The sequence below is a fragment of the Camelus bactrianus genome, chromosome 3 (assembly GCF_048773025.1).
Source record: "Camelus bactrianus isolate YW-2024 breed Bactrian camel chromosome 3, ASM4877302v1, whole genome shotgun sequence".
Classification (NCBI taxonomy): domain Eukaryota; kingdom Metazoa; phylum Chordata; class Mammalia; order Artiodactyla; family Camelidae; genus Camelus; species Camelus bactrianus.
This window is the reverse complement of record NC_133541.1, coordinates 28,965,868-28,991,075: the sequence shown is the minus strand read 5'-3', so window position 1 is coordinate 28,991,075 and position 25,208 is coordinate 28,965,868. Positions and strand designations below refer to the sequence as shown.

Here is a 25,208-nt window from a genome sequence, read left to right as displayed (position 1 = left end):
CATTTGCCTGGGTAAATCTATGTAGTATGATTTTATTGTTTTTAAACTACATGAGGCCAAATTGAGTAAATCTAACCTTATTTCTGGACTTGCTCACAACAAATAAAATAATAGGGAAATAATCAAAGTTGTCATTTTTATTAAGTAAAAAATTTGAAAACATTAGAATGAAGATATTTTTCATTTCTCAAAAGCTTGTTTTGTATATCCTTGGTAATTTTATATTCACCACATCCTTCTGAAAGGTGAGTCATTAGTCCTAGGACACATCTGCACTGTAGCAAGTAAACATTTTGGGAAGAAATTAACTGGCACATATGGGGGGGTGGGTGTTACTTTCTTGACTAGCTCTGTCCCACCACATATTTCAAAACATTTGTTCCAACCACTGTGTTCTGCTGTATGAATGTGAGGTTTCCAAATAATAGTTTCATACTGTGTGTGAGAATCCCTGATGTGCCAGTGCTCACAGCGTTACAGGGCTAACTACACACAGCAGCCACTCTACGTGTTACAGAACTCTGATAAGGTTTTTTGTTTATTTCATTTGTCTTTTCATTCACATTCCCTATGATGGATGTACCTGGAAAGAGAGCATTTTTCCACTGCAAAAAAAAAAAATTTGTTTCTAGGAACTATAATGGGGAGATTATATAAAAATTCATGGTAAGTCACTTGTTTTGGCAGTCATGAATCATGATTTTAATAGAATGAGGTTTCAGCAGAGATTTCTAAAGGTACTAGACAGCAAAACCTATGCTATATTAAAAGTCATTAGCCCTGTAAAAATTCTGTGTAATAGTGATTTTATAACTAATGAGCCCCAAATTATCACATCATTTCGGGGAACTAAAACAGAGCAGCACCGTCCCGTCCCACACTCCAATTCCGTGATACATTTGTTCTTAAATCATATTCACAGTCACTGATGTTTATTTGTCTCACACACACAACAGCAGCAGCAACATTGGAGCATTCAGTAACAGAAAAAGCTGTTTCTTAGAACTCTTGAACAAACAAGATGTAGGAGGAAATGTAATAGGGGTTTGAGAATCCAAGGAAATTGTTTTTTGTAAGTAATTTTGTGAAGGAGGGTAATTAAGCTGTTTATCATGACTTACTAACTTTGGTCATGGAAAGGACTGTCTTATGCTTAACTACAGATAGTGTCTTGTCCAGGTCTACAGAATTTTAGCATAATTGCGTTTTAAAAAATAGATTATCAAAAAATATAGGAAAATAAAAATCTTTAATTTCCAAAAATGATTATATTCTGTTTTGGATTTTATTTCTCTTAATCATCCAAATATTAAAAAACAACAACAGAAATATGCTTGATGCCAGACTAATTCCAGTCTCTGGCAATATTTTCTAATTTCTTATACATTTCTCTAATTATCTATCTCCTAATTTTAATTCAGGTATTTTACAGAGTCCAAACAACTCACATTGAGATTGACCTCATTGTTAAAGGTTTTGGTCGTTATTTTTAAATCACTAACTTAAACATGAATATCATGGGAACACTTAGTATTGTATTATTTTCCAATTTGTTTTAAGAGAAAATTCAAAACCAAAACAGAACCACCAATTTTAACTAACGAAAAAAAACATTTGTGACCATTACAGTCTGTGGAGACCTGTTCACCTTTTATTTTAGCCCCAAACATAAATACAGGTAAAGACAGATTTCAGTTATCGGAACCCTGAAACAAAATCCACAATTTGTTCTCGAAGTCTGTTATTTGCACAGGTTTCCTCTTTTGGGAGACACATGCTGAACTGAGTTGTTTGGAGATGAGCTTATCCCCCTTTAAAAATTATGTTAAAGTATGATGTCCACCTTAATTTGTTAAAAGTCTGTTACTATGAAATAAAAGAAAGAACTGTGATATCAAAGGATCCTACCCAAGAATCATAGGTATCAAGTTTAGACGACCTTATGTGAATAATGTTTGCCACTTTTGCCTTAATCAAAATAAAAAGGAAGATACAGCATAATCTAATTTTTCATATACTGAGAAAAATATTACTTTATTGTGCATTTGTCATTGTGACACATGCCTCATTACTTGCATACTACAGGAGTTCAAAGATAACTTTGATTCTTTCTTTTCCAAATATGATTCTTATAAGCAGTTTTCACTAAAAAGTGGTAAATTTCTTGATAAAATATTTTGGAGGTTTTTTTTACCTTGGAATATTCTTTTATTCTTTCTCTTTCTCTTTCTTGCTTTCGTTTAAATGGAGGTGCTGGGGATTGAACCCAGGACCTCATGATCAAACTCTACCACTGAGCTATACCCACCCCTCTACCCTGGAATATTCTAAGGGAAAGTTCATTTCCTTAAATTAATCTACAATTTCAGTTTTATGATTCTAACTTGTAAAAAATTTGCGTGTTAAATCAGTGGCAATATGACATTAATATGTTTAAGTAAGTTTATTATCGTTTGTATTAATCTTTGCTTACGAGCTTGCTGATTTCTGATTTTTTTAGGCATTTACTCTGGTTTAGAAACCAAAACTAGATCTGAAGTGGACCAAAACCAATCAATTGAGTCAGTGAAAGAAATTATTCAGAACCTGTATTGACAAGGCTATAAACAGTACTAATCTCCAGCATACAATAATAATGGTTAGGCACTAACACAAAATTAAGAATTCCAAAGTTAGTAATATTAATTAGGTGTCAGCAGACATTTTCTTAAGAAAAATAGTCCATGTTTTTTTCTAAGGAGTATTTTGCACAATATGGGCAAATGTAAAGTGATCAAAGTAATCTTTGCTTTCTTTTGTAAAATATTGTCTATTTTTCTACCTAACAGAGGAATTACTAGAATCCCTATTGTGTGTTCTTCTAATAATGATTTGTTCCATGAAAGATGAAAACGCGAAGGTTGCCACTCTGGCAGAAGCAGCAGTGGAAGACCTTCCATGCTGATTGTAAGAGAGCTATTCTGAGACCGTTTGGAAAGCACACCCCCCTAAGTAACCACTAGATTGTGGATCTGAAAGGGTAGTTGAACACAGTTCTGACTCTGCTCAGTATAATAAAGTTTGAAAAGTTAAGTCTTAGAACTGGTGGTATTTAAAATCCCTACCTATGGACTACTTTTGTAATTGGAGAAATTATGCTTCATAAATTCTTCCTACAACTGGGTCATGTCACCTTGAAGAAATAAACTAAAATTTGAAAGGTGCTTGTGTTCCAACCTGCAGTGGCTTCAAAAAGAAAATATTATTCTTTAATTTAAGGGGGAAAGGAGAAAAGATTGTAAATGGAAGGAAAGAGGCATGTAAGAGAGAAAAGTTAGAATAGGAAAAGAAAGGGAGAGAAAAGTGGGCTCAAGTAAGAAAAATGAGTCATATTTGGAGATAGAGACAATGATTCAATACATTATATTTTTAATTGCTAAATTCTATGTCAAATTCTTAAAAGAAATAGTAGAGATTTTTCCAGATTGTACTGTTGATAAAAATTTCTTTTCTTTTTCTTTCTTAGATGGTTATGTCCTTCGGAGTTACTTGGTGGACAAGTAAGTCCATTTTCTTCTACTACTATACTTACAAAAAGAATTATATGCTTTTATTTAAAAAAGATTCCTAATATCACTTAAATAACATACTAAACTATCATGAAGAAATTTTAAAACAATATTCTATACTAATGTCAATATAGTAGTAGCCATAATGAAGTTAAAGTTTTCATAAAGTGTCGCTCTTTCAAATATAGAAGAGAAACAATTCTCATTCATGATTATACAGCTCACAGTTTAATATCTTCATTGAGACAGACATTGCAAACATAGGAGACAGACAAGTCAAAACCATTAACACTTTCATTAACACTTTGATGTCACTTGGTATCAATGCAGTTGGTTGAAATGAATTAATCAGGGACCACTAGTGTCTGCACAGTAGGTATAAATATCACCTGTTGAATGTTCATGGTTGGGCCCCTGATTGAGAGCTTTTCTTTACCCACACCAGGCACAGTAGAGTATTAAGTTGCCTTTTTTAGAAGCATGCCAGCAAAAAGACAGTGGTCAATGATTCTTCTATTCTTATGAATAGGATGTTGTCACAGTCTGGTACTAGTGCTACTAGAGTCCCCCCAAATATAAGATTCTGTTCAAGTAAACCAGTACAAGAAATGAACTCATTATCAGAGTAGGGCATATGTCAATACAAAGATTTACAGAATTCTGTACATAATTTTAAAAAATCAAGGAGGATTTGCAAACTGTATCCATAAACAATCTGACACCAATCAGAAGGAGGCAAATCAAAGTTTAGTGCTCTGTCAGCAAACTAATAAAGAGTTAAAAGAAAGACAACCAGAGCAGTAATCACAATGGTAGGCATGAGACTTTTCAATAGGTTTTATCCCGTGAAAGATAGAAATTTCAAGGAAAGAATGTGTGACAAATAACGGGACCTCTTCATCAGTGATTATTACAGGATGATTAAGAAAGAATTTAGAAAATGTACTAAGTAATTATTGCTTCACCACCTATTGAAATACTTAATAAATGTTTATTGAATGAATGATAGAAAAATCTATCCTCTTTGCATTTGTGTCATATTTCCATTAGTCAAATCCTCCCTCAATCTCAGAGAAAGGATCTGAACAGAAGACATAGGGAACTCACAGCATCTCCATAGCTGGCAGCAATTTGAAAGGCCTGCTGCTGCTTCCGTGATAAATGCACAAATGTGGTACAAGAACCAAGAGTGGGTCTGGTCTAAGTGACAGTCACCTTACATTTCTGAACTTTGAAATCATATCCTACTTTTCAAAGCTGTATTAACATTTATAATACTTTATATTTTTATTATTGTGTATCATTCTTTCTTCTATTAGATTATAAACTTCTTGAAATCAAAACTTGTGTCTTACTTATATTTATATCTAATGGAACATAGGAGGGACTCAGTATGTGTGTGGAATAGAGTATTTCCCAAAGATTCAGGACCAGATAAAACCTAAAATGTGTGAAAGTCACCAGAACTTTTATTATGAATGCTACCTATAACCATAAATACTGCCATTAACATTTTAATAATTATATAAGATAAGAATTATCATACTAACCACATCCTGGCTACTACTTAATCAATATTTAAGTATATTATAATTAACATTTACAAATTATAATTAGAAACATTGCAAAAAGGATACACCCATTTCCAATGTTAAATATTGTATTTCATTCAACGTTTGAAGTTCAGATGAAAGTAGTATAAATCTGATACAAAGAATATATATAAAGAATATAAAGAATTCATTGTATTTTTTGGATTAGAGCCCCCAGTGGAGTACTGTGCCATGATTTTTCAGTTTGCTCAGTTCAGCAAACACTTTGTACCAAACACAGCTGTGTGCTAGGCTCATGATTTAATCTAAAGATGGGTAAGGTATGGTCTGTGTTCTTGGGGAATGTTTTCATTATTCTGTGTGTCTACAATATGGAATAAATTGGGTGTTGGTTTTCTTTTTTTTAAGAATGAGCAGAAGATTAGATTAAATCAATGAAAGGAGATGCAGATGAATATGAAATTTCTTCTCACTTCTAAATGCATATGTAATTTCTCACCTTCAAATGCCTTGTGTCACATAAAATCATCATATTAAATCTTTAATCTAAATATTGCTTTAGTATTAAGATTTTTTATTAAAATAAAAATTATTTTCTACATTTACAGTGATGGAGAGATTTATGATGATATTGCTGATGGTAAGTCTCATGCAGCATCCATTGCAGAGAACAGTAATGGTGAATTTTCTGTTCCTACAAATACTGGAAACAACTAGCTGAATTAATTAGAGCCTTCCAATCTGATCAGAATTTGAATCACCTGAAAATGTTAGGAAAGGTAAATGCTGCGGTATAATGAAAAAAAATTATTTTTATACATGACTGGAAATCAAGGAAATTTTTCATTTATTTTCTTTGAAAACAAAAGAATGAAAATATTTGGTGAATTTTTTCATTATACCATGAATCTTAAAAAAGAATTGCTTTTATCCACAAAAGTGTTTGTACTTGGCCAATAAGCAGGTACTTATTTTGTAATCTGTATTACTTACTAGTATTATCTAAGCATCATACATTTCTAAATTATGATCTAAAAAATTAATGTCACCTGAAGCATAGTGTTACATTCTTTTAAACTTATGATTCTTACTGATATTTAATATTTTCAAACTCATTCAGGATGACTATCAAAAAGTACATTTAATTAAGTGTCAGGTAAAATAATCCTGTGTCTTATTTTGATAGAGAGTAGATCTGTTTAGAAACTTGGTTGGAATTTTACCCTGAGCAATGAAATTTAAATAAATGTATGGCCTTCCGTTTAACTGCTTTTTCATAAAGTGAGCCAGCTCTGCTTTTTAAAATCCTAAACCAGGAGAGTATGAATCACCTATATTTCCAACCTTGGAACATTTAGAGGGTGTATGTTTTGTATAACTGTATTTAAATCTGTATTTTTTTTTCTTTCAGGTTGCATCTATGACAATGACTAGCTCGCAGCTCTGCTCATTCTGCTGTGTTCATTTGATGCCAATGTGAAGTCTGGGTTTTAATTGGCATATTTTACTGGGTATCATAGAAAATGAGTACACAAAACTACTCATTACCATTTGTTACAAAATTCTGATTATCCTTTAGAAAATGACCTCTGCTTAATAACATCTTGGAAGAGTGCATCAATGAGATGTGAGAATTATTAAGTGTCCATTTCTGCCTTGGGTACAACTGTGAAGGCACGTCTTTTAGACCATCAACAGACAACTCTCCCTTCCTAAAAAAATATCATTTGAGAAGAAATGACTGTTGTCTAAATAAATATAAGCAAGAACAATAAAGAAATACAAGGGAGACAATTTTTAAACTTCCCATAAGAAGGAAAACTATTGTTTGTGCTTCTAATTATGATCATATCTTAGATTCTGTATTCAAATTATCCATCTTTAAAAAAGCATGGGTGTCTCCTCTCTTACTGGTGGGTTAAATGTTTTAAAAAATTATAGTAGTAGCAGAACTTCTGTGTAAAATTTGTCCGTATTTGTTCATTGTTAATATGTTTTAATTATTTGATAAGAATGTTTGCAATTAGTATGCACACCTAAGATTAAAACTGTTGAAGAGTCTAAAATGTCTTCTTTCTGCAGTTTCATGTGCTAACAGTATTAATAATTATAATTAATAACTCTATATTCTCTTTAAAGTACTGTTGTAATTAAAGTAGCTGTGAATGAAGACTACCCTAAAATTATGAAGAATGGAACAGTGGACTTTGACATTAACTAGCTGCTTCTTCTTTTTCCTATGAAGACTTTTAAAGGTTTTCAGTTTTTTGTTTTTTCAGTTACCTCTATGGAAAAAAAAAATTTTTTTTAACCAAACTGGAAAATTGGCCAGCAGAGGGAGTACAAATTAATAAACCTTAGTGTTTGGGCTAGGGTGTTTACTATTGGTACAGACTCATTTCCAAAGTAACCTAAAAACAAAATGTGAAGCATTTGGGTTCCAAATGCTAAGAACACTAACCACCACGATACAAAAATGCAAAAACCTAACACCCAAGAAAATAGCATATTGGGAAATTTTTTTCACCACTTTCAAAATACTGAGCTAATCCTAACGCTGGTTCTGCTACTAATGAGCCATGATGTGATATTGAGTAGATTATTTATCCTCCCAGTTTTCTCATCTGCCTATTAGGATTAGGCCAAGTCCATTTTCCCCAACTTTTTCACTCTTAGTTACCTCAGACTTCTCTAATCCTCTACCCCAGCCCTGTGTTCTGGAAGTTTTGCTTATTTTTAAAACTCATCGATTAAATAATGATGAATGCATTATCCATGTTTTAATATTGCAAAGTTTCATTGGAGAGTCTGAAGAGTGGCTGTGCTGAACTGAGGAAATTTCAAGTAATTATAATGGAACTCAAAGTCTTCATATGGGTAAAGGGAGATTTCTATTAGGTACTTTGAAATTTAAAATAGATCAACTACTGTTGTTCAATGTATACATTCTGGGAGTCTGAGACCCCCAAGTTTAGAAGCTACTGATCTCAAAGACCCCCACCAATTATGAAATATTTTGATGTCCACTTTTTGATAGGGGGAGCCAGTATATGCTCATGTGATGAATTTGATGCTAGATAAAATTATATCATCCAAAAGGTTTTTTTGTTTATTAAATTTGGTAACAAATATGCATGATACACTGATAGTATATTTCCAGTAATTTTTTTTCTGATTGAGAACAGTATAAACTTAATACAATGTCAGTTTTTAAAATTCCAAATTAGATAAAGGGAATATTTTTGAGTTTTGGTTTATACAACATGAAACAGACACATGCCTATGAAAGATTTATATAATAGACAACCCTCTTAATATAAAAGATATATCTGAAGTATTCATTTTAATGTACTAAATATTATTTCTATTACGGTTTTATGTAAGAAATTTTGTCATGTGAGAAGAGTGCCAAATAATACCTTCAGCAGATAAATTTGCCTCCTCTGTATCCAGAAATTGAGGCCATCAGCCTTTCTGACCCTGTAACTTGATCCCACAGCTACAAAGAAGTCTTTCTCTGAGCTCATTCTTATTTCTTTTAAAAAGCTTCCGCCTCAGAGGATGGGGTACCTCCTGTTCAAGACCAAACCTTCCACCAGCAGTGCCCTTGATACTTTGCCTCCTGTTTTGTGGTAGAAATTGAGATAACCAAGTGCAGTTCCTACAACGTTCAGCCTTAACCCGTATTCAGACACTATCCCAGAGAATCAGATGTCACTGCTCAGATTCAAAAGCCACAGCCTGTTATCCCATGTCTTCCTGCTTCTCTGAGTCTTCTTCCTCCACAGTTAATTCATGCTCAACCTCTCTCTCTGCTCTTCCCCATTCCTCTTTCCCTCCTTCCCTTCCTCTTTATTATCTTTTTTATCTCCCTCTCTAGGCTTACAAACATACTGAAGTCTTTCCTATTTGAAAAACAACAGGAAACCTTGCCTCAAATCCAAATACCTCTCTAACTGCAGCTCATTTCTATCTTCCTTTCCTCCTCCCACTGTCTTAAAATGTTAGGGGACATGCGGCAGCCAGGAGACTGTGCCTTACAGACCTTCAGCCATGGAGAGCTTAGTTAACCAAAGGCCCCAGCTTCTGCACTCTGAAATCCATCACCACAGTTGTGCCAACCCTGGCCTTCCCACGGACTGCTCCTGTGTGGCCAGTGATTGAGCATGTCATGCTTGTTCCCAAAAGATACAGAACGTTCCAACAGCCTTGCTAACCCTTCCTTACCCTGTACGGCACTCTGAGATGATTCTACCCAACCATCTCTCCCTCCTCCCTTCATGGGGTCAGACATGCTTTGCTGCCTGATGGCTCCTCCAGCCTTCCCTGGTTCCCTCCCATTTCCTCTGACCCATGTATGTGCTCCCCTCTCCCAAAATTACTACGTTTTCACCCCATCTTGTGTTTACTTTCCAGAGGGCCTGCACTGAACACAGGATAGCTAGAGTATCTGTTTATGAAAATAAACATCCTCGTCCTCAGATCAACTGAATCAGAATCTCTGGGGAAGTAACTTTTCAATCAATTTTTAATTAACTCTAAATATGAATTGGATGTTTAGCCAGGTTTGGGAACCCCTGGTTCCTGTCCACCCTCTGCCACATTCTCAAGTTGCATTCAATCTTCAACTGACTGCGATTTGGTCTCTGCTACAATCACTCTAAAGTCATCTCTATGTGGATGTCCCACAAGGAACTCTAACGTGTAGGACTCAACACTGAACTCATCCCCTTTCCCCCTTTCAGTTGATGATCCCTGCGGCAGATTCTGTCTCAGCGACGCATCTGTCACCCGTTCACCCAAGCTCAAAACCCAGAAGTCACTCTGCTTCTGCTCTTTCACTCTCCATGTCCAATGAATCATTAAGCTGAGTTCCCCCAAAGCAGGCTCTAACCTATTTATTTTAGACTCCTATGCTTTACATGGTACTGGAAGCCTTTCGCTATATATTTGATAAGGAAAGAATAAATGATGTCTGCAAAGAATGCGTTACTCCAGTGGGCTGCCACTGTAATTTTTCCTTAATTGCTGATTCAAATGCCATAAGAGATTGAGCAAATTGATGGCTGAGGAATGCCGATGAGATTTATCAACATGTGGGTCATAGGTGACCTTAGAAAGCCTGAAGCAATCAACACCAAGCTGACTGCAGTGGTGTCACCTGTGGGGAGGCAGAGTTTGAGGTACAGATGTCTATTAGGTATCAACATCTGTGAAAGGAAGGGGAAGAAACATGATTGAGCAGAGAAAGCAGTTGAACTGGGATCCAACATCTTCAGCCAACCAGATGGGAACCTGGGGAATAAACGCTACCCATCCGAGTTATCCCCCCTTTAGGCCAAATGGCCAGTCTTTTTACTTGTACCTTGCTCGTCACCATATGTGGTTCCCCTAGAGAGGGCATGACCTCATGCAAGATGACACTGAGGCTGAGCAGACCCTGAAGGAACAGACAGTTTGAGGAGTCTGCAGACCACACTCCCCTCCGCTGGGCAGCAACTCCTTCCTTGAAGGTGTTCTAGTGGCCTATGTCCACGAATGGATTGAGAGGTGAATGGAAGGTTAAAAAACTGAGACACATAATGGATGCCTCTTTCCAGAAAAAAAGGTCTTTTTTATTTTGTTTTGCGGAATTGTTTGTTTCTAAGACAGAAAAGACTTGAGCTTTTCAAAAGCTGATGGGAAGGATCCAGCTGAGAGGGAAAGATAAAAAGGTAATAGAGATAATGGACAATTAGTTAATTTTCTTGAAAAGATAGAGGTTTGGACAGAAATAGAATCTGAATTACAATTTTTTTTCCTCTAACAAATTATGTCATTACATCTGGGAAATGCTAAGCATTGTTCTGGACACATCATAAGGACTCAAATATTATCACATTATTATTATGATTAATTTTGAAATACCTGCTGATCCTGCCTGTATTGTCACAGTCATGCCACATAGCCACATAGTAACTATGTATGTCATTTCTTCTGCCTCCTGCTTGAGATTACCTGCTAGGTTATGTAACCTTGAACAAGAGTCTAAACTTTGCTAAGACTCAGGATCTTCATTTATAAAATAAGAAAGTACTTGCTTTACAGGGTTGTAAAAATGAATTGAAACTATGTACTTAAGCATTTAATACAGTGTCTGAAACGTATTAACTTTTATCATCATCACCCTGCTTGCTAGTTTGCTATTTTACGTTTTAAACGTGTCATGTGAATGAAACCCTACTGAGATGAGTGTTATTTTAATTATGGCAAGCTTGCTCTGACTCCCAGTTACTTGCCAGCTGATTTTTGAGAGTAATAGAGACACACTTAGGGTTAAATACAATAAATAAAAATGAAATAATAATAAATAAACCCAATGTCTGGGCCAGGTCCAGTTTCTACATCTGAGTTTCACATTAAGGTGTGGACATCACGTTTTGTTTGGTATTTCCTGCAACTCCCTACGTTATAGGGAGAAAGGCATCCTGGCTTTCGTAATACAGGCGTCTATTTTCTAATTCAGTAAGTTCATCTGTTTCATTGGGGAAAATATTAGGCTGTGTATATGGTCTTCTAGAGTAGGAACATAGCCACAATCTTCCAGCTTTATTGGCAAAATTGGCAAAACAATGGATGCGCAGCAGTTACCTCTCACCTCTAGGGGTTTGTCTTCATGCAGCAATTCCTCTGTAACTGTCTCCACAGCCTAGTGAGTGAGAAGAGTTTTCCAAATGTCAAAAATCATGTTTAAACACCAACTTGTTAATGGTCTGCCTACTCCAGTTTAGGTAACAGTTCAGTCAGAGTTCTTGGCTGCAAGCAACTGAAATTAACTATTGCCTCACTCACAAGTTGAAGTCCCTGGAGAGAGAACTCCATTAAATGTGCTTAAGTTATGTGCCTGCCCATGTGGTGGGGTCACGGAGGTTCCTAATGCTTTGGCTCCCAAGTGAAAGAAAATCACCTAGAATTGTCCTCTCAAATAAGACTATAGTCACCGGTGGAAAGATAATTTCCCAATATAAAAATCAGAGTGTTATATTTACCTGGCAGGGGAGATACCAAATGCAGGGAACTCAACTGCATAATTTGTGGTAGTGGGGAATTGTGTTCGTGCCTTCCCCTCAGAAAAAAAATCAGAGTGCTATCAAGAGAAGGGAATCTGGCCTCGTGAGTAAAGCAGGCAAAGTATGTGTGTATATATATATGTATGTGTGTATATATATGTATCTTTTACATATAGATAGACCAAGGTATATTTTGCTCACATATTAAATACATTGTGATATTTCTCTTCTATAAGAAATTTTCTCAGTTTTCTTGAAGAATTTGGCCTTCTATCTTTCTTTACTCACTTTTGATGGAGACAGAGAAATGGTTCTGTCCTATAAGAAACATCAGAATGCCAACATGATGATGAATAGCAACTGACCATCTTTGGTGTGGGGATCCACGGAGAATGGTGGGGACTGTGGCAAACAGTAGAATATAAGCTCTGTCTATAGGAGTTAGTTGCTAATTATGCTGGATATCTTCTGCATGGCCTTCCAGATCCCCTCGCCAGTCCATCCTGCGCTGTGCCCCTCAGGACTACCCTTTATGGGCTGCCTCCAGAGGCAACCTTGGCTTATAGATTCCAGTTTCATTTGTCCAATGGGGAGCACTAGCAGGCAATCAGAGGGATTGAGAGTGAGATTTGGGTATTTATCCCTCCAGCTTCCTCCCTGAGGCATGGTCACAAGCTAACTGTGTCCTTCACCCAAGGTCGCAGCTCTGCCAGATAGCCTTCTCCATGACGTGCTGACTCCCCAGGTTCCAGTGCTTATCCATCCCCTTCCTCCAAGATTGCAGTCATTCCTCGAGGTTACCAGTTCCAGGATGCTGCTTCTTACTTGGTGGTTTCCCTACACACTGTCCACACATTTATCATTAACCCCTTTATTAAGCCTTCCTCAAATTTCCCAATTTGAATTTTCCATTTGTTTCCCATCTGGGCCTTACTAATATATGACTCAACTCTAGTGGATATGGGTCCAGTGTTGACAAGCTCTCAAATTTTTCAAAAGAAGTAATCTCTTTCTCCCTCTCCCTCTCCCTCTCCCTCTCCCTCTCCCTCTCCCTCTCCCTCTCCCTCTCTCTCTCTCTCTCTCTCTCTCTCTCTCTCTCTCTCTCTCTCTCTCTATATATATATATATATATATATATGTGCTACTTTTTTTCTTTTTCTTTCTTTCCTTCTTTCTTGTATTGATTCGGGTTTTCTTAAATGCACTATTCAGACCAAATTATCCCTGTAGGCCAAATTTGACCCGTGCAGTCAGTCTGCCCATTTAAGAAGGGAAATAAATCACATGAAGCACAGACCACTCTGTATCTAGCCAACTTGCCAATAATGAGGAGCCTTATTGTGAGGGTGAGTGACAGACAAAACTTATATAGTGTCTATGATCACCAAATTCCATTTCTGTTAATAGCGTAAAATGCCATTGAGAAGTCTAATAGGCATATAATCAGAAAAAAAAAAAAAAAAAACCTCATGCTTCTGCACACAAATTCCTTAGCATCTGATATGTTGCAAATGCCACGGCCTGGAACCGAACAGAAATCTAAAGTCAAGTTGTGGTTTGGGTCTCACCAAGCTTAGAGTGATATTCAATAGCTAAATTATTTTGTTTGTTTGTGGCCAGGTCCTTATAAGCAAAGGAGAGCAAAAAAATACCTTCTATGACCACCAATGTCAACTCTCTCATCTCAGTTCTTAGAGACAGATCTTTGAAATAGTGTAATAGTTTTCAAAAACGTGAAGTTGATGAGAAGTTTTACTCAGGCATGTTAACTCTCTCTTCCCTTTCAAATTTATGAGCTCTCACATGTTATTGGCTACCGAAGCTCAGCTCACCATTCAATCTCTAGCAGCACTATTGAAAGTAAGCCTTTTTTTTTAAGTTAGGATGAAATTTGGGTTCTTGTACTTTACTAATAGTACTAATACTAATGCGACATGCTTGTCAGAGCTTCACCCTAAATGGTAGAAGCTGTGTTAAGGAAAGCACTGAAATACTGTTGCCACGCACACACCTCAGGGAACCAGAGTTTTCTTCTGGTTTCTCGTCTTTAATATGTATAGATCTAAAAGAGGTACACTAGGCGATGCTGGTTACTAAAATCCAAGATCTAAATAAATGTACAGGACGAGAAAACCAAAACCACGAAGTATTCAAGGACACATAATGGTTTTTGTGCATCTGTCTAGAAGAGAAACAACACAAAAATCTCTCCAGAGCTAGGCTTACTGGGAGACTGACTTACAAGCAGACTTACTGGGAAGGTTTCTTAGTTGGCTCCCTAGGAACGGAGCTCAAGACTGGAATCCTTTTGTGAGGGTTTTGTGGGAGGAAATCTCCCAGGAGAAATCTGTAAAGAGTGAGGAAGCAGGTTAACACAGGGGAAGAAGGTGGGCAAAGACTCAGGCAGATTCCAGAAGGAAGCACAGGAGCAGGAGAGGCTGCACAGAGCCATGCCACGTTGCAGCAAGGGATCCAGGCTCCTTTCCGTCTTGTCAGCATTCAGCGGCTACCAGAGGCTTCCTCCTCCCCCAACCTCAGTCTCCAGTGTGTCTCTGGGCAACGTTGCTCCTTTGGATTGAGGGCAATTCCCTGGAATGAGGTGCCACTGTGAGCGTTAGCAGCCACTTCTTATAGCAGCTGAGGGATGGGTGCACCTGCTAGTAGGAGTTACTGGGGATAGATCAGAAGTCAGTTTTTCGCAGAAATGTGGTTCTCTCATCAAATAGGAAGGGGTATAAAAGTGTATATTTTATGGACCAAATCCTAAAGTGGGCCCTTCTGACATCATGAAGGGGTTGTTCTGGCTTGTCAAGCTCTTGTCAGCATCCTGAATCATTTCAGCTGCAAAATCACCTGCCAGCAAACGTACACCGGATAAGTAAGCTGAGAGGCAGTTAAAGGTGAATGTTCTTTGTAAGCCTATTATTATTCTAAGTTTTTTTTTTTACTAATTTATTCAAATGGTAAGATCATCCAGTCTCAGGAGTTAAGTCAGTTTCATATATATGCTGCATTGTCATCATCATCTTCACCATCAGTTAGCATCTGTTGAACGCTTACCACGTGCTAAGTGCTGTGAGCCTTGTCCCGTTTAAACCTGACGTCAACCTTATCAAGTCAGGCTCATTTTACTATAAAGAGACAAGGCTTAGAGATGATACATGCTTTGCCCAAGTGACATGGCCAATAAGGCTTACACTTTGTGCCCAAGACCTTATTACCGTGATGTCCTGCTTTCCGTGTGTATCTGATACACACCTGTCCCTATGCTTCCTGAATCATAAAAAAAATAAAAACATGAAAATTATCACTAAGGCACAAAGGAGCCAGAATTGTTGGTTCTTTTTCATTATGATACAGATGCCAAACAGATATGTTAGTGTTGAATAAGGTACAGAGCCCTGTTTCAAAAGAAAGACAAGACTGAAATAATTGTACTTAGTGTTGGGCAAGTTTGGGGAGTATGAGCTGCAATGTTTAGGTAACTTCAGGAAATAAAAGGTAAAAAACACATAGTGAATGACTTTTTTTTAACAGTTGTATCAGAATTTACACATTCAGAGTAGTATCGTTCTCTTCAAGATAGCCAGTTGTAGGAATCCACATTTGTTACAATTATTTGAATGAGATTAAGATTTCTTATTATGCCAAAAAGGAGGAATTCCACTTCTAATTTGCCTTTAGAACTTAGGAAAAATTTATTTTTTAACGTCTTTGTTATCAAAAGATAATAAATGTTTCTCTTTTTAAAGTGGATTTGATTTTTACAAATAGGCTAAAACCATCTAAGCGTCATCTAGTGTATAAAGTGGGTCAACAAGCAAAGCAATACTTTTTTGTACAATTAAGCTGTGACTATAAGTTAATGATGGTTCTTGTTCTTCATAAGTTGCCTCTAAACTTTTTTAGCATCTAAAGATAAATTTCACTGAACATTTAAATTTTAGGGTTAGATAATAGTAAAATGTTTTCCATCCCTCTCTGTCACTTTTTAAAAATGAATTTTAGCATTCAATAAAATATTCTAAATATATTTAAAGCTCCCTGTGTGCTTCATCCTGATTACACTCTACTCCCTCCCTCCTCAGAGAAAACCAGTGCCTGATTTTCATGTTTATCATTCCCATGCATGTCTTTATGCTTTCATTACATATGTATGTGTCTCTTAAATTTGTCAAGTATTATTTTTTATGTTAAATTTGATGTAACTAGTATCATACTGTATTTACTAATCTGGAACCTGGTTTTGTGACTCCTCACTATGTTTGGGGAAGGTGTATCATTCTTTGAATGAACAAACCACAGATATTTCTGTTTTTCTACTGAAATCCAGGTTAAATTATTCCCATTTTCTACAGTGGACATTCATGTCAGAATTTCTCTGGGTACACGTATGAGGGTTTCTCTATGGCATTATACCCAGGAATGGAACTGATAAATGGTAGAATGGGGCATCCTCCACTGAAAGGATATCACTGAACTTTTTTTTGGGTGTCTTATTTAAGAAACTCCTATCTTTACCAGCTCGTGAAGATATTCTACATTTTCTTCTAGAAGTTTTAGTTTCACTTTCCACTTTTAATTCTTTGAATCCACCTGGAAATGTGGATCTCCCCCCTCCCCCCTAGATAAGTGCTTCCTCCAGACCACGTATTGACTGGTTCAACTCCATCCAATAATATGCAAGACCAATTCTCTATCATATGCCAAGGTCCCCTTTATGCCTGGGTCTATTGTGAGACTCATTCCCAGGACTTCACAACTATATTTATTTCCATTATATTCATGCTGAGAATTGCTTGCTCTTTGATCAGATAACTTCAAGACTCTGGGTACTTTTCACAAAAAAATTTAAAGAATTCAATAGCATCAATACATTATTAAAAGAGAAGCCATGATAATTTTAAAAATCTCAATTATGACAGTAATTAAAATTAAAAGAATTAATTACCATTCATAGGAATACTGTGGGAAAAAATTAATAAAAGTAAAAAAAATTAGAAATTTACAAATTAAGGTCAGAAAATGCAGAATATTAGACAGTATGTGAAAACCTGAAAATGGCAAAATATTTCTCAAAAAATAAAGCCTGCTTCTCTGATTCCATGTTGACCAAGTAAACCTCTGGTAATTAACTCAGTTTCCTGAGTATATTTGGAAAGAGGGTAACGCAGGAGAACAGAAACAGATACTTCAGTTCCTGGAAAAGTTATTCTACTTACAAATTGCTTTCTTATACAAATGATTCTTATGAGTATATGTTAGAGTATGATCTTCAGGAAAATTCTAAAATAGGATCTGAAAACCACTGGCACCAACCATGTAATGATTTTTCCTTCTTTTGGAGATGTGGAATCTCACATACTGTGACCTTTGTTTTTAAAATTCGCTAAGTCATGTTCCAGAGTTCCTCTCCTGATTGACAGGTAATATGTCAGCACCAAATTTGAATGAAAACTTAAGCAACTACCTTTTTGAAGCTCTTTTCTATGGAATTCTGCTTACATTGTCTTCTGTGCTTGCTTTTTTTTTTTTTTTTTTTTGGTAAGTCTCTTTGCAAGAAAATCAAGTTTTAGAAAGGATGGTATATAGCTCAGTGGTAGAGTGTGTACCTGATATCATGGGTTCAATTTCCAGTACATCCATTAGGAACAAATAAATACCTAATTACCTCCCCTCACCAAAAAAAACCCCAAACAAACAAACAAAAAAAAAAAGAAAAATTTTAAAAGCATTCATCAGGAAAGAAGTCTGCCTAAACTCACACTAATTAAAGAAGTGTCTTGGGTTTTCCCTCTATCATGACCAGCTACTTGATTTCTTCATCTGATTCTATTATTTTTTGTTTAAAATACAAAAAATGTGATTATTTTATTAAGTACATATGGATTTACAATTTTAAATCTTCCTTATAGTTGAGCCTCTTTTAATCATATTGGGACATTTTTCAATCACTAATCATGCTTTTTGCTTATTCTTTTTTTTCTTTCATATTAATTCAACCACCTCAGCTTTTTTTCATCTTGTATACAATTCTCAACTTTAAATTTTTAACTTAAAAAAAGTTTTAGTGTATCTCTAGTAAACAGAAGATAGTTGGATTTTTAAAAATTAATCTAACAATTTCTGACTTTTTACTTGTCCATTTACAATTAATTACAAATAAAGCATCACATCCATGCACACATATTTAGATTTGTTTTTTAAGCTTACAGTATACTTTCTATTTGTTAGGTTTCTTTCTTATTTGTTTTATGCTTCTTTGTTCTCCTTCTTGTCTGTTTTGGAGACTTATTTCTTCCTTTGCTGGTGGTGTCAGCTCATTCCCCATAACCCCATCCCACTCATGTCCAAACTCTATGATCCATTTCTCTTCTTTTAGTGGTTATCCTGGCATTTTTTTCTGCTTACTCCACAAAGTCTAAAGTTGATTAATTACTTAAACCCTCCCTCAGAACCATATAAAAGTTTTTGGACAAATTAATTCAGATGACCCACTCCTACATAACAAGCTATTGTTGTCTGGTATTTTGTTTCTTTCCTCTCTAATCCCTAATATAAAAATATAATTATTTATAAATGCAGACTGTTTTTATTTAAATTTGTTTACATAATTTACTAAATTTTTTTATTCATCACACTTCCACGTATCTTAGATGATCTTCCCAAAGCCATTTTCTTTCTCTTGAAATGTGTCTAATGAAAGGACCTACAGTCAAGTCTTCTGATGGTAAATGCTCCCACTGTTTGATTATCTAGAAAAATCTTGGCTCTTCCATTTTCTTCTAAGATAGCTTTCTTTTTTTTTTAGGTACAAACATTTTGGTTGACAGTCATATTTGTTTACCTTTTTAAAGATAATTTGCCTGGCATCTTCTGGCATCTATTATTTCTGCTAAGGGGGCTACAATTATTCTAATTATGGTTCTCATAGGTTATCCGGCTTTCTTCTGCAACTGCTTTTAAGATCTCTTCGTCTTTGGTTTTCTGTACTTTCACTATGTAGTGTCTAGGTGTGGATTTCATTTTATGTATCCTGACTGCCATACATTATCCCTCCCATATTTGTTAATTTGTGTCTTTCATAAATCCTGGAATATATAAGTCATAATCTCTCCAAAGATTGCATCTTCTTTCTTCTCTCAATTCTTTCCTTCTGGGAATCCTATTAAAGTATGTTAGAACTTTTTATACTATGCTTCATAGATTTTCTACCCCTTGGAAAAATTTTTATTTCCATTTTTTAGATTAAGGTACAAATTATATACAGGTAAATTCAACCTCTTTAATATACAGTTCTGTAAGTTTAACACATATACATAATCACTATGAATAAAAAATAGAACCATTCCATCACTGTTAAAAATTTCCCTGTGCCAGGTTGCAGTCAACTCCTCTTCTGAACTCCAGATCCTGGCAGCCACTGATCTCATTTCTGTCACTATAGTTTTGCCCTTTTCAGAATGTCATATAAATAAAATCACAGTGTATACAATCTTTAAGTCTGGTTTCTTAAATTAAAATTTTAATTCAGTTAAGTTGCAGGACACAAAATCAATATACAAAAATCACTGCATTTCTACACACTGACAATGAACAATGACAAATACTTAGGAATAAGTTTAACCAACAAGGTGAAAAATCTATAAAGCATTATTGAAATAAATTGAAGAATACATAAATAAATAGAAATATATTCCATGTTCATGGAATGGAAGAATTAATACTGTTAAAATATCCATACTACCCAAAGTGATCTACAGATTCAATGCAATCTCTGTCAACATTCCAATGGCTTTTCCCAAAGAAATAGAAAAACAATCTCAAAATTAATAAGGAGACACAAAAGACATCAAATAGTCAAAGCAACTTTGAGAACAAAGAACAAAACTGGAGACATTATACTTCCTTATTTCAAACTATATTACAAAGCTGTAATTATCAAAACAGTGTAGTATTGGCATTAAAAAAACCACATAGATCAATGGAACAGAAATAAACTTATGCATATATGAGAAAAAGATAATGCCTTCAATAAATGGTGTGGGAAAATTAGATATTTTAATTTAAACCAACAATACATTGTTGTTGTCTTTGCTTTAAATGAGAAACTATCTTTTAAAAAGCACCTTTTAAATTTACCTATATATTAACCATTGTTGTCTGCATTCTTCACATAGATCTAAATTTCCATCTGATATTATTTCTCTTAAGGCTGCATTAGTCTCTATTATGGATGGAATCAGTAATTCTTCATTTAAAAACTATCTATCTATCTATCTAGGTATCTCCTATACAGGTTGTTTCTGATCATCAATATCTGAAGCCCATGGGATATATTCTAATTTTTATTTCTACTGATTCTTACTCATAGTGACTTTTCCAGTGAGTTTTGTGATCTTTGAACACAAACATTTATTTGCTCGAAATTACTGTGAAGGGGTGGGGGGTGGGGGGGTCCAGCTCAGTGATATAGTGCATGCTTGGTTTGCATGAGGTCAATCCCCAGTACCTCTCTTAAGGAGGGAAAAAAAAATCTTAAAAAAAATTAAATTGTGAAGAGCCTTGGAGTTAGGTAGTTCATACTTTTCTCCAGAAAGGATTTCTAATTGCTACTACTGGAAGCCAGGGGGCACTACCAATTTGGGTCCACTTTGGGCCACTTCTAGGATCATGGGCTTGACGCAGAAGTGTCATGTCCCACTTTTCCACCTTCTGGTAGTGGCTTAGTCTTCAAAGTTCAGGTATGCTATTGGCATTTGTCCTCTAGATAGCTTGGCTTTTCCAGTTTTCTATTTGCTTACTGTTGCTCTCATTTCAGTACACTTTTTGGTTTTTGGGTTTTGGTGGAAGAGTTTTAGAGATTTTTTTTTTTTGCCAAATAAATAAACAAAGAAAAGGAAAAGAAAATAAATTAAACTATTAGTATTTAGTATACAGATCAACAATGGAGCTGTCATTTGGTGAGTAGGTTAAATTGGCATGAGTCATATAAGGTATCCTGAGGGAAGACTGGGGCTTCTGCAACTCAGAGGAGTTCACAGTACTCCCACAGGAAATTTTTTCACCTGGGCATATGTCCATATATTACATCCAAATAAGTGGAATTGAGGAGTATATTTTAAACTATCCTTCACAAAATGGACACATGGCTTAAAAAGAATCTTAGGAAGAACTGTGTGTATGTAACACAAATAGTGAAAGCACACATACGTGATTTTAAAATATGGAAGATGAGTTACTCCTATGCCTGATATTAGCACTTTATCAATATCATGACAAGGGAAAAGCATGATAATGTAATCAGACCCCACAATGTCAGCCAACATTTAAAAAAGTGAAATTATTAAGATTATGTGAAATACGAATTTATGCATATTATCCTTTACTATTATTTAACTCTAAGTGTATATTGTTCCTTGAGATATTAGCTAATAATAGCATAAAACTATTTGATTAGAAAAAATGCTTTAAAAGGTGCATTCAGAATATGAAGATAATTTTCTAATTTTTTCCAGTAATGTTAGAAGTCATGCAGTATTAAATTCATTACTTTGCAAAAAGACACTTCTTTTTAGCAATGGACAAAGAGGTACACACCAGTGGTGAATACAGTGACATTTCCCGCTATGGTTAAAAAAAAATAGCTTAAAAAAACACACAAAGAAAACAATTTGTTGACAAAACTAAAATGCAGTCCCATTGGTGAACCGAAACAGAAAAAGGAAAAGAAAAAAACAAACACACTGAAGAACTGAAGAAAAAGATATTTGAACAAAAATAGGTGTTATGGAGGCTTTGTGGTGTAGCTGGATGGAAGCATAGATGTTTCTACACTTGTTTCAGTTTACAGTATTTGCTAAATTCTGTTGGGTGGTAAAATACACCAATACCATTCTTTTTCTGCACCACCAAAGTAAAGATGTACCAAAGAACATATATCCTTATCAGTAAACAACCTCCTTAATAAAAACAATGTTTTATGAAAAAAATCAATGAAGCAGTTGCTATAAATGAAAATTTTAAAGGGATTCACAAAATAGAGATAATACCACATGTGGTATTTTTATAGTAAAGACATTTAAAATACAGTTGAATTTTCACACACTTTGATATGAGAAGCGGAGTGACAATGACAATTTTTTGTACCATGCATATGTTTGATATTTATTTAGTGCCAAATTGTTTTTCATGATGACTGTTTCCAGCGGCATGTTATCAATCAGAAGTATTTTAAAAATATTAAATCTAATCTTTCCCTTCAAGGCAGACAAAATAACAATAACCAAGAAAGTTATGACTTTTCAGAAGAAATTTGTGCTAGGAAGAGAGCATTTAGATAACAGACATTTGGAAACACTTTCAGTTCTGTGAATTTTTTTTTCTGAAAACAAAAATATACATGCGTCACCTATGTACATTTTTACATCTACACACTTAAAAATCGTGGAAACAGTTCCTAACACACTTAGAATATTTCAGAGGAAGAGTTTTAAAACCATTTGCTAAACACTTCTAAATGTTATGCCTTCCAGTTTGCTCTGAAAACGAATTGTCCTTAGTGAAAATGGACATTTATTAACCAAATTACATAAAAAACTTTTGTACAGATGGAATTTGGATGGATTTGAAAAATGAATATTGATTTAGAAACTGCAGCCAATAGGGTAGCTCTTCCATTTTCAACCTTTTATTTTGTGAGATTCCAGCCACTAAAACCCAATATCGAAATAAACTCTTCTTAGAACTGGACTTTAGAATTGCTGTACCACAAAGATTTTAACAAGAAATTCTTTAAATAAAAAAGAATATTCAGCTTCATTACTTGTATTTGTGCCATTCATAAAGTAACATAAAAAATTACTTTGATCCATTTTATTTCATCTTTATGTTTTATGTTTTAGTTAATAAAACAAGTTAATACACATGCATTGGAGTATGCACACAAATGTACTTTTTAAATGATGAGATGCACAATTTTTGTTATGTCCACTGCTTAACAAATTATTATAATCAAATATTTGTAATTGTGGCTTAGGATACCCAACAAAATTTCTCCAAAGTAGTTTTCCTTAAAAAAAAAAAATGCACAAGTAATTTGTCTTAGAACAATTAAAATGAGAAAAAGAAAGGTAAAATCACTCAAAATTCTACCAATGAGGGATAATCACTGTTGAAATTGTAATGCATACCCTTCTGGATTTTATTTTATAAATGTATGCATCTTCTTCTTTCACAAACATAGGCTTATATTTCATTTAAAGCTGTTTTTATTGAGGGCCTTAACAGAATTTTTTTAAATGAAATTTTACATGTGATTTTGGGACAGGTTAAAATGTAAAGGAACAGTATTAAGAGGCTACTTCCTGCTGTGACCAAGGCTGAATCTTCATAATTAACCCTATGTAAGATTAAAACATTGATTTAATTTAGCCCATTGCCTGTCATTCTAATGGCCTTTATCTAGGTGTTAAATGTGCAGTTTAACTATGAAGAGAAGTTACCAAAAAAATAGACCGATCAAATTCTGTGGTTTTTGACTTGCTTTATCGTCATATGGCCTATATAATAAGGCAGATGATAAAAGGAAGTAAGATTTTGGCAAGGCTTTGTTTCTGTTCAATGTTACCACTGTATCAGAAACTGATATAATTTAGTATATAAACTAGAATTATTAACTGTGTATAATAGGACAGGGAATAGAAACCAGGGAGTGACTATCAATGGAGTCATTGTATCTTTGGAATCAAGCAGTTATCTTTTAGAGGTGTGGTTCTGGACCCAATCTCATATGACATTTTTTATCAATGACTAATACTATGAGAAAAGACAGTCATTCATACAGTAAATGAAACCTAATTGGGAAATAAAAACTAAGAAGAGGAAGTCACATTCTCAATGACCAAATTAGAATCAAAATGACCAGGAAAATTGGAGAAGTAGTAAGAAGTAAACAAAATGAGTAAGACATGGAGTGGGCTAAAATACACAGGGAAGAAAAACAAGTTTCAAAAAGAGGAATGGCAAATTTAGAAGATAACAGAGATTTTAACAAGCTAAGATCAAGAAGATAGTGTTGTTGTTTAAAAAGCAAACATAACATGTATTTCTACTAAAATTTACCTAAATTCCTTCCTAAATGAGTGTCATCTGCAAACACCAAGAACTTGTTCTTTTTACCAGAAATGCCATTCATCTTAAGAACAAATGTGGAGAACACAGCCAACCGAAGGACTGAGATAGTAACAGAGGAAAAAACTAGCTTCATTTTAAGATGAAACTTACATCTTGGAGAAAGATTTTCTTTTTCTCCTGAAAGCGATGAGGTAATTGAATAATCATTTTAAAATAGGAATATGTATAGTTATAATATGAAAAGCTATTAGATTCAGGCTCTTGTGTACCCTAAGTAATTTAAAAGTGGATTAGTTGTACTCAACTTTCTTGGAAGACTGAAAGAGAAAATGATGTTAAACTGTTCTGGGAAAGAATTAATTTAGAATAGGTAGGAACTTTTTAAATGGGATAAAAAAAGGTGGGTTGAAAATTGGAACAATTCTAAGAATCTGGTAGAATTTCCATTGATCGATTTCTGCTTTTCTAAAATGGTGAAACGTGATACATGAAGAGATAAAGTACAAAAATTTTAATGTCCTAGCCAGACCTCAAGTATTGTGATTTTTGCCTTAGGCTGTAACTAGAATAAATAATTTGCTCCAAGACTTAAAAGCTAGATAAGAGGGAGCAAGTTTGTTGTTATTAAAATCACTGCTGGTAATATCAAGTGACATTTTTTAAAAAGTACTCTAATTGTGTTGCTTGCTTGAATCTAAGAGCAGTATTAGCAGCAGATATCTGATTGCAGACCTAGTAAGAAGAGGACCTGGAATATACAGAGGATAGTATCCTAAGGAAGTAGTGTTCCTCTTATTTTCTGATGATGTTACTCTATGCTGCTTTTCCTTTTCTTTTTTAAAATTTTACTTATCTTAAAATTGGTATGAATTACAGACCATTTATAAAGTACAGACAAGCAAACAAGCACAAAACCCGTATGT

General features: G+C 34.8%; 1 protein-coding gene across 6 annotated transcripts in view; it reads left to right on the top strand.

Moving 5' to 3' along the window:
- Nucleotides 1–7,870, top strand: part of FYB1 (FYN binding protein 1) — a 142,589-nt gene extending 134,719 nt beyond the window's left edge. For all 6 annotated transcript variants that reach the window (XM_010957178.3, XM_010957162.3, XM_074357333.1 and 3 more), the window contains 3 exons: nucleotides 3,506–3,539; nucleotides 5,710–5,741; nucleotides 6,513–7,870. In XM_010957178.3, coding sequence (XP_010955480.1) covers nucleotides 3,506–3,539; nucleotides 5,710–5,741; nucleotides 6,513–6,535 — 89 coding nt within the window. In that variant the 3' untranslated portion in view covers nucleotides 6,536–7,870. The remainder of the gene's footprint in view (nucleotides 1–3,505; nucleotides 3,540–5,709; nucleotides 5,742–6,512) is intronic.
- Nucleotides 7,871–25,208: the final 17,338 nt, after the last annotated feature.